The 16,182-nt window shown below is 39.9% G+C and overlaps 1 protein-coding gene across 7 annotated transcripts in view; it reads right to left on the reverse strand.

The window, feature by feature from the left end:
- SHROOM2 (shroom family member 2) overlaps nucleotides 1-16,182 on the reverse strand; it is a 127,845-nt gene that overhangs the window by 25,527 nt on the left and 86,136 nt on the right. For all 7 annotated transcript variants that reach the window (XM_069875308.1, XM_069875301.1, XM_069875355.1 and 4 more), the window contains 2 exons: nucleotides 11,426-14,075; nucleotides 9,397-9,500 (listed from right to left, as the gene is read on the reverse strand). In XM_069875308.1, coding sequence (XP_069731409.1) covers nucleotides 9,397-9,500; nucleotides 11,426-14,075 — 2,754 coding nt within the window. The remainder of the gene's footprint in view (nucleotides 1-9,396; nucleotides 9,501-11,425; nucleotides 14,076-16,182) is intronic.

Below are 16,182 nucleotides of genomic sequence, written 5' to 3' on the forward strand. Positions count from 1 at the left end.
GCAACCATTGCAGAAACAAAAGACAACACTTTCCAACGCTGCTAACAAGGAAATCACAGTCATGTTAAAAAACCTCAAAGAAAATGATTGTTTTGATAATTTAGTAAAAAGAAAAAAAAAAGAAAAGAACCCTACATTCCAGTTGCCACTCCTTATTTTTCCCCCCACATCCAGACTTTTTTTTACCCAATATGCTGTTACTATATTCTTGTTGCTACTCCTACTGAAAACAGCTGCTTGCAGCTGAACAAAAATTTGGTTACAGAACAGAAGTTATAAAATGAAATAGTGAATAACAGCTAGGTCATTTGGGTTTCTCAGGCAGGCACCAAAATGAACACATAGCTCATCTCTAAAGGAGAAAAAAAAATCCTAAACCAGTTATTTAAATTAATTAGCATGCACATGCACACATTTCAATAGCCATCTTTTCACTCAGAGCCACACTCACCGCTTGCTTCTGATGGTCACATCCAATTCTCTTACACTCCCAGCTAATATCTCCTGCTGCTGTGGAAAAGGTCTTCGTGCAAGCCTGCACTCACAGTAACAGGCTTGCCAGGAAAATGACAAGATGAAAAGCCTTTGCACCACCCCTAGCTGAGAGGAACCCCGAGCCTGGCACCCCGAGCCACAACAACGGCACTGCAGCCCTCGGTCCAGAAAACAAATATTTTCGAAAGGCACTGCCTTCTAATTCCAATGTGCATGATGCCAACTGTGAAAACAAAAGCTGCTAAAAACAGCACGCGTGTGTTAGCACATGCACACAGAGCATCTTAGCTGGAATTAACTCACATTTCCCACCCTATTCTCCCAAACCATCACCGAACAGAGCAGTCAATTACACTAAGCAAAATAAAATACCATATCAAGCATTGCATTGTTCCTAAATTGCTACTGTAGCTTCTACTGATAGGGACTGAAGATGCAGCCTGTACTCAAAGACCTGGAGAACAAAAGAAATGCTGTATGAATTAATACTGCAAATTTTGATTCAGAACTGACAGAAAAAGGTATTAAGGCACACACTCTAGCTGTTTCTCTCATGCTTTAACACTAAAGACAAGACAATCTTACCGGGATTTACAGCTGTTTAACCATATTCACTGGATATGTGAGCTTTGCATCCTCACAAATGTGCCAGCCAGTTTGAAAGCCTCGCAGAACTGAATCTGTCTCAACCTCTGCGTCTCATTTACTGTAACACAGAGGATTTTCAAAGCCATGCCTCACAACAGCTGGCTTGTTTTTGCCTGCTTCCTATGATTGACAAGTTCATACAAGCTCTGTCAACTTTAACCTTGATAAGTGAAGGCTTGGTCTGTATTGTACCTTACATCATCAGAAACTTCTGACCTCAGGGAAAAGATCTCGGAGACTTCAAAGCTTTTCCCTTCCCCCACTCCCACCCCCTGGATTTGCTTATTAAAAAAAAAAAATAAATTTAAAAGTCCTTTAATTTTTTACGAGTTTTTCCTTTCATTTGTGAAAAAACATGATCCACATTTCGGAAACAACAGTTCTGCAAGCTTTAAATATTCAACATTATTTTAAAAGATCAGTGTGTCACTAGGCTCTTTCCTGAACAATGTTCAAATAACGAAGTCTTTAATTGTAGAGGAGAGTCTCCATCAACAGCCCTCCAGCTTGAATTTTTTTGCATGCATTGTATGTACAGGCCTCTCCTCTTGCAGGAGATTCTGCAAGGAAAGACCTAAATGCTTTCATGCTGCATGAGCAAATTACCACCCCCACACTCCATCTTTAGAAACCAAAGGCGCTGTGGCCTTCTTCAGAGCAAAGCCCAAGCTCCTTTCAATTTTTCCACAAGAACACATTAAAGATTTAATAGAGAAACTGTGGACAAGGCTTTAATAGGTATTAAAAGATCATTTTAAAGATGACCACTTTAATAGGAAAATGCACAGAAAAATCCCATACAGGGGTTATACAGCACTGCTATCCGCTTAATCTCCTCCTCTAAATTTTTTTCTTGCTCCTCTAAAATTTTTCTACCTCCCCAAGCCGTATAGTTGATTTCAAGACAGAGAGAACGACTTCAATAAAACTCACCTGTTTACGTAACACAACGAAACAGGTTAACAGAGTTTTGCAAGTCTGGTTGGCCCAAGCATAGAAATGGAAGTTATAGCTGTCACATTTCCTTTTAACACAAAACTCTACTCAAATTTATTGGCATAAACAGTCCCCTATGTGACAGCAAAACATAATCCATGTTGCCTAAGGCGTTACAGCAGAAGGTGAACATTTCACAGGCCAGCTTTTAGTATGAGAATACCATAAAGCCACTCCATATGTTAGAAATATATGAACTGTTGCATTGAGGAGAGAAATCAATCACCTATTTTCTAAGATGCTTTTCATCAAGCAACTTAGGGTAAAATAAAATCTACAATCCATCAGCATATGATGCTTTTATGAGTACAACCACTGGAGACTCTATCTTGTATTATCTTTAATCTCCCTACTCAACTGTTATCGTTGAAATAGCCACAAGAAGATAGATGGATTTCAAGTGATGCAATGAAAACTTAGTCTTCAGATACTTTTCATTCTAATCCTCTTTTCAGGGAAAGCAGTAAAACCAAATCAGAACACAAAAAATGGGCTCATGCTTACAAATTTATCTTCCCTCTCCATAAACTTTTTTTGATGTGCTGTTCCTTTTGCTCACCCCCAAATTCAGTACCTTCAGAATCAGGTCTAGGAACTTCTCCCAGCTTCTCATGCTTGGTAACAGTTACATTTTGGGGGCAAAGGAAGAAAATTTTCATAAGAAGAAACTACCCTCCAACACTTCCATTTATCAGGCCACAGGGGCCTCACATCAACCTAGTGGTCACTACTTTAACAGTGGAGAACAGGTGTGCCAGCAGCAATTAAACGAAAAGAACTTAACTCGCTGAATAAGAAGGTGGAAATGGTGAAAAAGGGGCTATGTGAGGTGGGGTGGCTACCCTCAAGTTTAGAAACAGGGATTCAAAATTCACCTAACAAAGGCAGAGGGAGAAGCCACATTTCCAAGGGTGTTGGCAACAAGGAAATTGGATGGGGGAGAAACAGAGCTATGTTACTGTAACGCACAGTAAATCAAACACAGGCTTTGGAGACAGTCTAGCACCCATATAATGAGATCCAGCAGCTGCTGGTGAGCCAGAATGGAGCATCACACTGATCTGCAGGATGTGCACCTGCCAGCTGCTGGGCTGAGTACCACTAAATAAGTGAGGAATGGGAAGGCAATGAGGGGATCCTGCAAGATTTAGCACTTTCATTTAGCCACAACCAGTCCTAGAAACAAAATAATGCATTGGGGGTGCTCTTGGAGAATCACGTATCTCTCAAATCAAGCAACCTCAAAGTTTTAAAATGGACAAGAGTAGGAAGAAAAAGACTACAAGTGGGATAATTTATCATATAAATCCTGCCTTAATCTGGAGGTACAAGAATAATCTGGTTCAGAACTTTGCTACTTGAAGAGCTACTCTATGCCTGTGGCCATATGTATACAGATCAATCATTCTTGAAAGATCAAGTATCCACACTGTGGTATTTAATTTTGAAAAGGGCATTTACATACATGAGAGGACTATTTTTTCAAAGAAACAAGCCAGATGGTACAATGCTAAGAGATAACATGCAATGGAAGATACAGTATATGAAACTCAGAGAAAATGTGTAACACCTATCAAAGAACTCAGAAGAGCACTTTTTCCTCTCTCCTCTCTGTCCACTCCGAAGGCTTGACTAAACAGTAATTAAAAGGACAATCACCAGACAGCTAAGCTCCTAACCAAAGGAGGAAAATCCAGAAATATTCTAGCAAAACAGAAGTATAAACATAATAAAGTAAAAATAATAATAATAAAAAAGGCTGAGGTACAAATTCTTAAAGGTGTTAGGAGAAAAGAAAAAAGGGGAAAAGTGCTTTACCAAACACAGCTTTCTGTGAGACAGGTTACAGGGCCAAAAGTACGATAATAAGAATATGAAGAAAGTAAGGCCATCACAGAAAACTGGCATGGACTCCTTTTCACATCTCCATGAGCAAACAGCCACCTATGTTGTGCATCATTAAGTGGGTAGACATGAATTACCCCAGCCTGATGATAATCAAGTGAAACTCCCATAGGAAATGGCTGCATCAGTAGCTGTGAAGCACAACTACCCATTTCTCTGATACTTGGGTAACTGCTCAAGCAAAGTGACACATACAATATCCAGGGAGGGAAGGAGTAAGGGTGTTCCAAAGAAAGTGTGGAAGAAAGACTGAGAGTCAAAAATCCACTCATTATGAATCTGGAGAACCTCAGAACCATAAACCTAACATCTAAATGAAGCAAACGGGTAGAAATCACATGAAGAGATTCAGGAGCTGCACTAACTAGCATGTTAAAATGACAAAGAATCATTCGAACTTGTGTAGGAAAACTGTCTCAGATGTATTACTATTCTAAAGAGAGTCGCTATACAGGTGGACAACAGTGACCTGGACAAAGTGAGACTATTTAGATTTTTAGCTGATTCTAAAAAAACCCCCAATTATTCTCACCAGAGGCTCTTAAAAATCTGACTGACATGGGACAAACTCCTCACCTGCATCATTACATGATTAACGGCTGATTAGATCTAAAGGATTTACAAAATTAGTGAAAAAGGTGAGAGCAACAGTTGCTGCTGTGAGGAAATTATTCTGAGTAATAATGACCCAAGCCAAAGACTTCCTATCATTGTGTTAAAGGGCCATAAAACAACACAAGAAATTCAGATTTAATAAATGCAAAGTAACCCACAGGATAGCTTTTCCCATACCTCAGCAACATATACAATGAAGCATAACTGAAATTACTGCTATGCAGGAAGGAAAAGCTGGATTTCACAAACAGTTCTATGAACAAATCATCTCTGTATTCCACAGCAGTGAAAAAAAAGAATAAAAAAGTCAAGATAAAGGAAGCATCATGTTACTTTATCCATTCATAATGCACCCTAATGTTTCTGCAGTTCTCACACTGCTCCAGAAGGAACACATGAGAATATGGAAAGACAGAAAATAAGGATGGGCAAGGCCACACAACAGCTTTCAGAGATGTCCCACCCACTCTCTGCAGAAGAAATGCTCTTTCTCACAACACATCAGCACTAAAAGCTATGGATGTCAAAAGTCAACGTGAGTCCAAAACCAGTTAGACAATTTACTGAAAGAAAAGTTTATCAAGGGCTATTAACCACAAATACTTAGGAGTGCACGTGTCAGGATCAGCAGAGGCTGGGCAAGGGTACCCAGCAACACAGCTCTACATTTACCTTGTTTGTCTTCTCTGGCCTTCTGCTACTGTTCAGTCAGAGAAAGGAAAGAACTTAGGTAAAGAAAGGTAGAGAAAGGAAAGAACTTAGGTAGAACTTTAAAGTGCAGCACAACTATTCTTAAGAATCAGCTTCCATCAACTTCCTTCATGTATCACTGATTCAAGGTGACACTGACTCAAAGAAAGATATTTATTTAGCCGTTATTGGTCAGTCACATACACTAGTACACTGGAAAGACACAGTGGTTCCTAACAATGAAATTTGTATGAATTACAAATATTTACAGAAATTTACACTGCACGTTAGATAAAGAAGTAATCATGCATATTTTATTATTTATTTCCTACAAAATACTACTTGTTAGGTCTTAGCAAACTGATAGGAAAGATTTCTTTCCTTTAGAACTTCTGTAAAAAATAACAATTGCTGTAGGTGAAGTGTAAAATGGAGAACTTAGACCTCTTTCATACCATAAAATATTAAAGATTTTTAATACATACATGGAATATTTGCCAAAGTAATTCTTCACTGATTTGTAAGGAAGCAGTTGCCCAAGATTATACCATTTCTTTCTCAGTAGGAAAAGGGACGAAAGTGAAAATATTTTGTTCATAGAGTTCTGGTTAGAACATTAAACATGGGCATTTAAGTCAACTTCAATGTCAAAAATGACTTTTACTTTGGTTTTGTATAGTAAAGGCTGGTTCTCTGTCTTCAAGAGCTGAAAGAAAAGCAACTAGTAGGGCATGAAAAGTCTAAAAGAAACACAGTATTTAGAGTTGAGTCATGTTGTGGCCCCATATTTGACATGCACTTGCTCTTGTACTTGACACCTATTAAATGATGAAAGATTTTCTGTCACCAGTGATCTCATAAATCCTTTTTCACTTCTTGAAACTGTAATTTTCATAGACTTTGCAGAAGCAAATTAATAGAGATACGAGTCAAATGTTCCTAGAAAGTAAATAAGAGCAATGGCTGTGAACATTGCTTGTAGATGGCAATCTTAAAAATGAGATCATATAGCACTACTCTTTTGATGGAGATTGACTTTTATGTGTGCTGTGAAATGCTGCAGGAAGCCACAGACGATAGACCAGAGCACACATTTTCATCTTTAACCTTTGGAAGGGCTATGTCAGTTCAGAAATAGTGGAGACATCTATAGCGAAGCTAACTATATAACCAGCATATGTCATCTGACAAATGGAGAAAAAGACACCCGTTTAAAGAAGGACAGACTTTATATCTGTGAAAAGCTAAGCCTTTTTAACTAACTGGAAATAGAAAGAGTAGCATCATTAAAAACAAAAAAGCAGCAACTTCTGTTTTACAATCAGACTCAAGTAACACTTTTAAAGCAGTCTTGAAGTTAAAAATATATTTAGAATTGCATCCAGCATCAGTATAAATACATGCAGCTCATGTCAGTTGACTGCTTGCATGCCTGTAAGTTCATAATAAAAGTGGCTTGGCTTTTGCACGAGAGATCATCATGACTACCATGGACCACTGTTTTCTGTTCCTATAAAATAATACTCCAAGCTATTAAATACTGCAATTTGGAAGAACATGTTTTAGCTTTTCTGAAAAGGGAGATGAAACAACCTGAACTCATTGGAAGCACTGAGTAATCTCAGAGGGGAAAAATACAACCCAAAGATGAAAGGAGTTCACAAATTATCTTCATCAACTTGAAAAAAAGCCCAACTTTCAATTTAGGTTTTGCAATCGTGTTAAAAAAAGCACCCAAAAATACTAGAGTAAAATGAACCAGCAGCAAAAAGTCCAGAAGAAAAAAAATTGCTTATCAAGCACTTCCTTCTCACATTTTTAACTATTTGCTATTACAATATTCCAATTCTTTTTCATTCCAGATTCAGTGCATTAAAAAGATTCTCATTCCCCCTGAAAATAATCAGGGAAGCTGTAACAATAAACATTCAATGTTTACTTATAACCCAAATAATTACTATATAGATATTTTTTTTTCAAAACAACCAGAGAGAGGGAGGTCAGCTGCACCCTGTAGCACTGGACAATCTCTAATCCAGAAAAGGAACCCGCGGGCTCCACTGCACATCAACTGGGTCCCTGCACATCTAACCCACAGAAATGCCAGAGGCCTGCTCTTGCATCCAGACAAGTCATGCCAGATTTGGTAGCACAAAGGCAGTTGTAGCACAGAGGCCTCAGGAGCACAAAATAAAGGCCATCAGCACACGACAATCCAAATCCTAAATTTCAAATAAAATATTAAGTATGACAACAAGGAAGACCTTAGGTTTGGTTAATATTTATGTTCTAGAACATACCACAGATTAGGTAAATTTGCCAGCCATTTGCAGATTGCTAGCTTTTAAATGTAGGAAATCACATGCCTCTAGGGTAGGTAAAAAATCATAAAATCAATTCATGTAATGAAGAGTTCAGTTCCTTTTGAGCACAGGAAAATCTTTCAAAAGAAGTGCAAATGGACATACATATTCTTTCCCACAGGACAGCTAATTCTTGTCATGCAGTAGGTAGTAAACCATATAGGAATTAAATGCCCAAACGAGAGATTTTATTTAATCAGGTTTTTTTTGAATCCAGAAGACTTATAAACCCTCTAGGGAAAGACTGCAAAAGAGACCATTTTACAAAACCTCCTGTAATGCAGTGAAGTGGCCAAACACTACATCTGAACTAGTGTGTCAAAATAGACTTTGGCTTAAAAAAAAAAAAAAATAGTAGCTATTGCAGCTGGTGCCCAGTCATGTGATTTGCATGGATTCCATGATTATAAAGCAAGAATTGTGCTGCACAAACACTGCTAAAATGCTGGCGTAGGAGTATTATTCACACGCTTTTGTGACTAGGGTTCAGCACTGGTGGATGGAAATCATTTTACTTGTCCAGAGATGCTGCCTGCCTGCAAAAGGACGCCTGCTCCCAGCTGACTGTCCTGCCACCTCCCCCTCTCCCTTCCCTCCACCCGCCTGTGCACAAGGGCGCACGCATGCATTCACATCCTCATTTTGAAATCACTACGGTAAGTACAAAGGGCTGCAAAGAATTAGGAAAATAGCAGATGGTCTCTTCAGCTGGGCCATAAGCAATGCAAAATACAACCATATAAAAGCACAGATACATACTAATTTTTTTACAAGCTTTTATGGTCATCACTGGAGTATGAGTTTGCTACAGTTTGTAGTTTTCTCTTCCCTTGAGAGATTAATACATTTACAGAACTGAGGAAAGCCTGTAGAAATTATTTTTCCTGTGCATGTGCTGCTTCTGTTACGAAAACGGGAGCAATCAAAACCTGGTAATAGCAGTGTGTGCACAATCTCAGTTCAGCTGCCACACACCACTTAAGTGGCCCCAGTATCAGTGACGGCTGAAATCACTGCTTACATTATAACAGCTCCACCAAACTGCGGGGCAGGGGGAGGGCACCCCCTGTGTGCTGGACATATAGGGACTTTCAGCATTGTGTACATAGTCAAATATTTGAAGAGGATCTGAAAATACTGTTCCATTTAATTAAAACATGAATTAACAGAGAAAAGTGGAGCTGATCAAATAGGAAAACAACTTCTGGTAGCTTCTGTTCATCTACTGCATTCTGTAAAGGCACAAATAGAAAAAAGTCCAATTTACAGCACTACTGTTTTCCAGTAGCATGCCATCTTTGCCAAGGACAATACTGGAAAACTGTTCTAGGAAACCTTAGGCGTTCCTTCCCTCCCTCCCCAGCCCCTGTCAAAAACCTGTAACTGAGAAACAGAAAAATATCTGAATTGTATCATGCACAAAAATAAGAATCATCTGGCTCCAAAGAAACTGTAATATACTCAACACTTGACTTCAAGCTCACCCTAGAATCCCCATAAATTTCAGTGCCAACATTAATTCTATAGTGCATGTGGAAGTATGTGGGGAGAAGGAGGGAAAAAAAGGGAAAAAGGCATTACAGCAAAAAATCATCACAGCAAAACTTCCAGTTTGGGTCAGGAAAAGATCAGATCAGAGCTGTCATAAGAAATCTCTTATAGGCAGAAATTAGGAAATACTTACCTTACAGTGCAGTTCCTTTCATTCAGATCGTTAACTTGTGAGAAAATACACTCCCCATCTTCCCCTAAATCCTCTGCTTGCCTCCTTACTTCAACTGAGACTTCCTAAAAGTGGTTTATAGCACAAGTAAGACACCAAGTCATCATGTTTCAGACTCACAAAAAAAAAAAAAAAATCTATGATTATGGAACCTCTTATTTGTGGGTTTGCTCTGCTTGAATATACATGAAGTCAACAGCATAGCATGTCTTAAGCTTGTTAAGTTTTAAGTGGTACAGTATGCTGCTGTGTGACCTCTTGTGCAGCAATACCGACCTGGCTGCACTCCTCTTACTGCTCCGCTTTGTCGATCTATAGAAGAGCTTAACATTGATATAAAAGTTTGTAACTTCCATTTGCAAAGACAAAAAAAAAAAGTTATAGAAGACTTGCTCACATTTCAGAAGAGGCAAGTACGCACCAGCTTTTGAATCCCTGAATGCGTACTTTAGTTTCTCGGTAAAACACACAACATCGCTGTTCCAGAATTTTATTATCTCACTATCTTCAAACAACCCCACCCAAAGCATAGCTTTGCATTACAAACACTGAACCTACAGGAAATTTAATTGTGCATTAGCACTGGAATTATCTGAATCACATATGCAAAACATCATCTTTACTTCAGTCTGTTGTAAGTATCTTCAATGCGCTTATCACCATATTTTCCAGGTGCCTAAACAGGTGTCTACTTTTTGCCCCAGGAGGCCTATACTGAACTTAAAGACACTGACTAATAAACCAGAAATTTATACATGGAATAGATAACATGATAATTTTTATGCTGGGTAGGCAATTATTTAATAATTCAGTTAATTTAATTTTCAAAATAACTTCCAGGTGAGTATTTTCAGTGCTCGGAATCTCTACCCTAGAAAATTATCCACATTCTTAAGTCTATATGTAGAGTTCAAAAATAAAAATAACTTTTGCAAAACCTAAACCCACAAAAAAAAACTTAAGACAGAAAGAGTCCACAGCTTTCAGAGATCAACATATTTATTTTCTTTCTGAGCTATTCTCATTCTACTCCCTGTGCATACACACACACAGAGGTGTTGCATGGATGTGTGAAATGTTTTTACCTGCTTTCTTGCATAAGGTGAAATTCAACACAGGCTGAATGCACTGTAACTCCTTATACCTATCAGGCAATCTTGTAGCAGCTTGAACAACATCTTTTAAACAGAGAACATAAGAGACTTGGTTTCTCTGTTTACTTCCCCTGTCACCTGCCAACCGTTCCCTGGCCAGGCTTGGTTAAAAATTAACTTAATATTTACTTCCAAGTTAAACAGCCATTTGGCATCTCTCTGAGGTATAAATTTATACATCTTAAAGCCAGCAAACTAACATAAAATAAAACCCTAAGCAGTTTCATTTGTTGCTGTAGTGCAGCTTTAACATGAATGGGCATATTTTTAATTTCCAAATTTTCTGGACAGAAATTTTGCCTTATGTAGCTTTAGCATCAAGCGAGTTTAGAAGAAAGGAGGAAATCCATGGAAGGTTATTAAACCATTAACAATATTAGACAAAAGTAGATAGTATTTCCTCTTGAAACATTTTTCTTTATAATTTCAGAGAAATTAAAGCCTTAAATTGGGAAAGGGGGCAGCCATGCCAATGAAGAAGTAACTCTGGTTGAAGATTGCTTTGATCCTCCTATACCTCTACTGTAAAAAAAAGAGGATATTCTCAAACCAAACAGGGTTGGTTTTTTTTTTTTTCCATCTGGCTACAACATGCAAGAAATTTACTGTATTGAATTGCTCCTTGCTGCACTCAGTCCCTGTGCAATACAAACTTTGATCTTTCTCATGTTTCTTATGAGAGCTACCTATAACAATTATTCCATTACTGACAAAAGGCAAAACCCACACTACATTGTTTTCCTAAACTGGAAAGCTTCAAAAAAAGTGATCTCATTCCCCACTCAGTCCCCCTTCTCCCCCATCAATTTAAAGGATAACGTGAAAGACACTTATACCTGTTTGTAGAAATCAGTAGAAGGGGATGATCTCGACCTCTCGTGGGTATACTGGGGTTTCTCATGTTGTTCATGGCCTGCATCAAGGATATTATCAGCTGAATGGTACCTTCCTGAGCTCCTCGACTCTATTGGCTTTCGCTGCTCTTTCCACGATGCCTGATACTCTGCAAAGGTTCCCAGTCGCTGTGGCTGTTCAGATTTCACAATCCTATCAGCAGCCTTATTGCTGCCACTATGGTGGATGTTATCTTTTGAAGTATGCGTGGTGTCAAGCCCAGCAGAGGCTGCCCGACCTCTTCTCTCATACCATGAGTCCTCTCCCTCTTGTTCACCATGAGCTTTCCTATCTGGCCTCTCAGCCAGTGCCTCAGCTTGACCGTGGGGAACTGGTTTCTGTGCCAATTTCCTACAGGTAGGCTTACTTGTTTCTTCAAAAAATTTCCACCTGTCTGCAAACGAGCCCAGGGCTTCTTCAGTTGTATTTGGACAGCAATGTGCATGGCACTCATCCTCTGACATCCCCACCTCATTTATCTTCTCTGGTTCAGAGTAAGACTTCAGTTTTTGCTCTGTTGTGAATCTCTTCCTGGCTCCAATGCGAGAGACGTGATGAGTGCCACTCCCTGTAGTGTTTGGTTTAGCTTGTGTAGCCTCAAGGAATCCAGACAGATCTTCAGAAACCAAAGCCAATAACGAAGAGTTGTAACTACCAGTTTTCCGCTCAGGTGACCTGGGGAGATATTCAGCAGGGCTGGGTTCCAAGTCCCGCCGTTTGAAGGATGTCGCCCTCAGAACCCTGGCCTGTGCTTCCTTGAGGTGATCCTTGTAGGTGCTAGTAAAGTTAGTGTCAGGGGAAGCCGTGACATTTTCTGCTGTATCTGGCTTCCAGGTCTCACTGCACTCCTCTGTTTCAGATGACCCTACTAACGTAGCAGTGCTTCTACTTTTTTGCAGCTTTGCTCTTCTCATTTGGATCTCATTCCTCAGGGTTGTTGCAAAACGGTCACTCCTTCGAGCCTGTTTGGACAAGTGGGTGTCAAATGGGGCCTGCCGCTCTGTTACTGCTTCTGGGCTGTTGCCAGACTGTTTTTTCCCTTCCTGAGCTAAAGAGTGCAACATTGGGGTCTTCTGAGGAGAAATCTTGCTACTCTCATCTTTCCCCCACCTAAAATCTTTCTGAGCAGCTCTGTTTTCAGCAGTAAGGACACAGCCCTTTACATACACCTGCTGACCGTACCTAGTTTCACTTTCCTCAGAGCTGTTCTCAAAGTTTTTCTTCTGTCCAGATTTTTCAGTATGATTGAGTTTTTTAGCTTCTTCCACTACAGCACACCTAGCATCTCCCTCTCTGTCCACTGGGTAATGATTACTGTTCTCACATCCTTTCAGTGAAGATTCAACAGAGAGTTGAGGTAGATAGTGTTTTGGTTTTTGGACCATTGTGACAACCGTAGGATTTTCATGAGGTCCACGCGACGCATCAGCCCCCACTGCAGGTTTCCAGCTGTCTTCCTTGAGTTGTAGTGGCTTTGAGCTTCCCTGAGCAGGCTGTTTTGCTGTCACACAATAATAGCGACTCTGTCCAGTGTTGTCCACCTTCTGTTCAGCAGCACTGTTGGAAGAAGAGGAAGCGTTGAGAAGACTAGCTTGGTTTGGACTGTATCGATGAAAATGATCTCTAGGTAACTCCTGAATGCCACTATAGGACAGATAATGTTGCTGATCTTTAGGCGCAGCAAAGACTCTTGCATTGTGAAAAAAAGTGCTTTCATCACTGTACTGGTGCTGGTGGTGGTAGCTGTAAGTAGGCTGTGCAAACCGAACATCGGTGCTGGACAAGGATGACTGCAGTTTGTTCACAGTTCCTGCATTACTATGGTACCTTTCACCAGTCGAAGAAAAAGAGTGTTCTGAACTGAGATCAGATTTATAATTAGAGCTGCTGACCCTCCTGTCACATGCTCTGGAGGGCCACCGCTGCTGCTCCACAGTTTCCAAGTTCCAGTCACTCCTGGGCTGAGACTGATTCAGGGCTGTAAAATTCTGCATGCTGGCACCTTCTGAGTACACAGGGCCATGGGCTTTCTCATGGCCTTTGGTAGCAGCAAAGCTGTCACTACGAAGAGGTGGAGGTGGGGGAGGAGGTGATGAAGACCTCTTCTTATCAGGAACATACCAGACAGGTCCAAAACTGGATCTTCCAGAGCTAGCGAGCTTGCCATCAGGTTGTTCCTCTATTCTAGGACTTCTGTTGTTCTCATATTGTATGAGAGCTGGCAAATACCCAGGTTTATCCTCTGTTCCACTGCTGTCATTGAAGAACTGGCCAGGCTTGTTTCCATGCTTAGCAGTCTCCCAGTGGCCTACTTTATACAGCATGTTCTCTGTTGAAGAAGTGTCTGCACTGGACAGAGTGTGGTCAGGTGTGCTAGAACTTGTGGAGAAAGACCCATAGGCTGAATCCCGCTTACTTTGGCTCCCTAGATGATCAATGCTGCTATTAGACCTCGCAGAAGAAAGTCTTCCATACTGGGCTACTTGTGGAGTGTGGTCCCAGCTGTCCATACTTCCCAAAGAGCTGAACTGGTCAGAAGTGCGATGTAGACTTGACTGATCCCATGAATTCGACAGGTCTTGAGAAGAACAACTATATTAGGAAACAAACAAAAAGCCTCAGCATAAATATACCAGTCAAAAAACACCACAACATAATTATAAATATATAGGCACCAATTTTACTAATATTGCTTAAGACCCATCTGCATAGAAGTTACTCAAGACAAGCACACAAAACTGGAAGTTTGAACACAAAATCAGGGCTTTATCTTCATATTCTGCCACTGATTCAAAGCGTGAAACCTTAATAACTAACTCGACTTCCCCTCATAAAGTTACCAGTAAGTGATAACATTTATCTCCATGAAGGCTGCCTTCTCCCCCTGCAAATTGTTGATTTTGCTGACTTTACTTTTAGACAAATTTAGAGCTCCATGAGATCTCTCTTACCTAGGACAAACACCAACTTAGATTTTAACTTTCTTCCAGGCACCTCAGTTCTTCCAGCTTTAAACTCATGCACTTCCCTGTTCATCTTTTGTAACGTCACTAAATTTCTTCAGTCCATACAGTAATTCCCTCGTCCTGCTTATCCAAATCTGTCCATTCATTTAACATTTTCACTTCTAAAGTGGAGGTTCACCAAAAACATTTGCCTCAAATGCCACCATTTTAGTTCTGAGCCTCCATGTACCACTGTCAGCTTGACATTCTTACGACAATGTCTTTCAATTCCACCCCGTTCTACAGCACTGACAGGAAAATTTCAGGAAGAGATGTCGGACAACATAAGCTTTGCATGGACAAAAGGAAATTTCTCAACTTCCTTCAAGAATCCTTACTGGCACGTCATCTTTGACACTGTACATTCTCAGATCATTTGGTTAGGACACTATCTCAAAACCTTGCTGCTTCTGCTGTTTTCCTACCCCATCAGTTTTGTTCTGTTTTCTTTCTTGTCTTTTCTGTCTTTCACAGCACCCACCTCCTGTCAAGCCAACACACTGATGATAGTCTTTCCAATTATTCTCATCACATCTCCCCGTTTGAACTTCACTGGCAGCCCTTCCTGCTTTTATATACCAAATTCAAATTCTTGCCCTTGCATGCAAAGCCCCTTGGTAGAAATCCCAGAATTATTCCACTCCCCTTTAGCTATAATTATATGAAGCATCTATCAAATCTTGTGCAGTAAAGAAACCTGTGAAAGCTAGCAATGAAATTAGATTAGTCCACATAAAAAACCCAACCAAAAACAAAGAGCAAGTTAGATATTTTTTCTATCAAAAATATTGAAAAGTTCAACTCAACAGTTTTCAAATTCAGTATTAACATGAGAATTCCTTTTTCTCTTGTCCATTACTATAGCCTTTTTAACTTATTTTATACAACACGATCAAAAGCAATTCATGTGAAATAAGAGAAGCTATAATATTTCTGCTTGTTTTCTAAAAGCATTTTATTAACCAGATAGACCAGCATTGGCCTCATCCTGTGGGTTTTTTGTTCTTTCATGCTTTTATTTTCAGCATTTTAAAATATGTTGCTGAATACTTAAGAAGGTCTTAATTGCTGTCTTAGGCAGATTTTTTGAATGAAAGTCACGTGATAAAAAATAGACATATGGGGTGGATACCAAGAACTGGGCTCCAGAACTACCCTCTCTCCTACATACACTGGTACAATCCATTTTGGTTTGCCTGCCTTTCTCTAGCTTCATGCGCCTTCTCAAAGGCCCAAGTTTAGTAGGCTGGCAAAAAACCCCCACCAAAATCAACCAAAAAACCACCCCAAACCAATGAAATTACCTATGGCTTAATCTAGCATCTACCTAGATAATACGGACAATTTTCAGAGGGCTGTTGTGTTCAGCTGTGCCACATCCCCACAATACACAAAATCCAGGTATATCCAGCTTGGAAGAGAGCAAAAGCATCTCTCCCTGATTGAAACCTCCATGATTTATAAGTGCTTTAGTCCTTACACTCAGAGAATGCAGACGGGCACATTCAGAGGTATTTTTGGCTGTGAATTGCCATCTCGGAAGCTTAGCACCAAGGAAGGACAGAAAACTCCAGAAAGAGCCCAAGGATGGGCTAGAACATGCCTTCCCATGGCTACTTCTATTATCTCTTCACTTACTGCTGCTTTCAGCTAGTGGGTGCTGTGTGTCCAGTTCAGCTTGGTGCTTGACTTAA

The sequence above is a fragment of the Phaenicophaeus curvirostris genome, chromosome 1 (genome assembly GCF_032191515.1).
Source record: "Phaenicophaeus curvirostris isolate KB17595 chromosome 1, BPBGC_Pcur_1.0, whole genome shotgun sequence".
In the NCBI taxonomy this organism is placed as follows: Eukaryota; Metazoa; Chordata; class Aves; order Cuculiformes; family Cuculidae; genus Phaenicophaeus; species Phaenicophaeus curvirostris.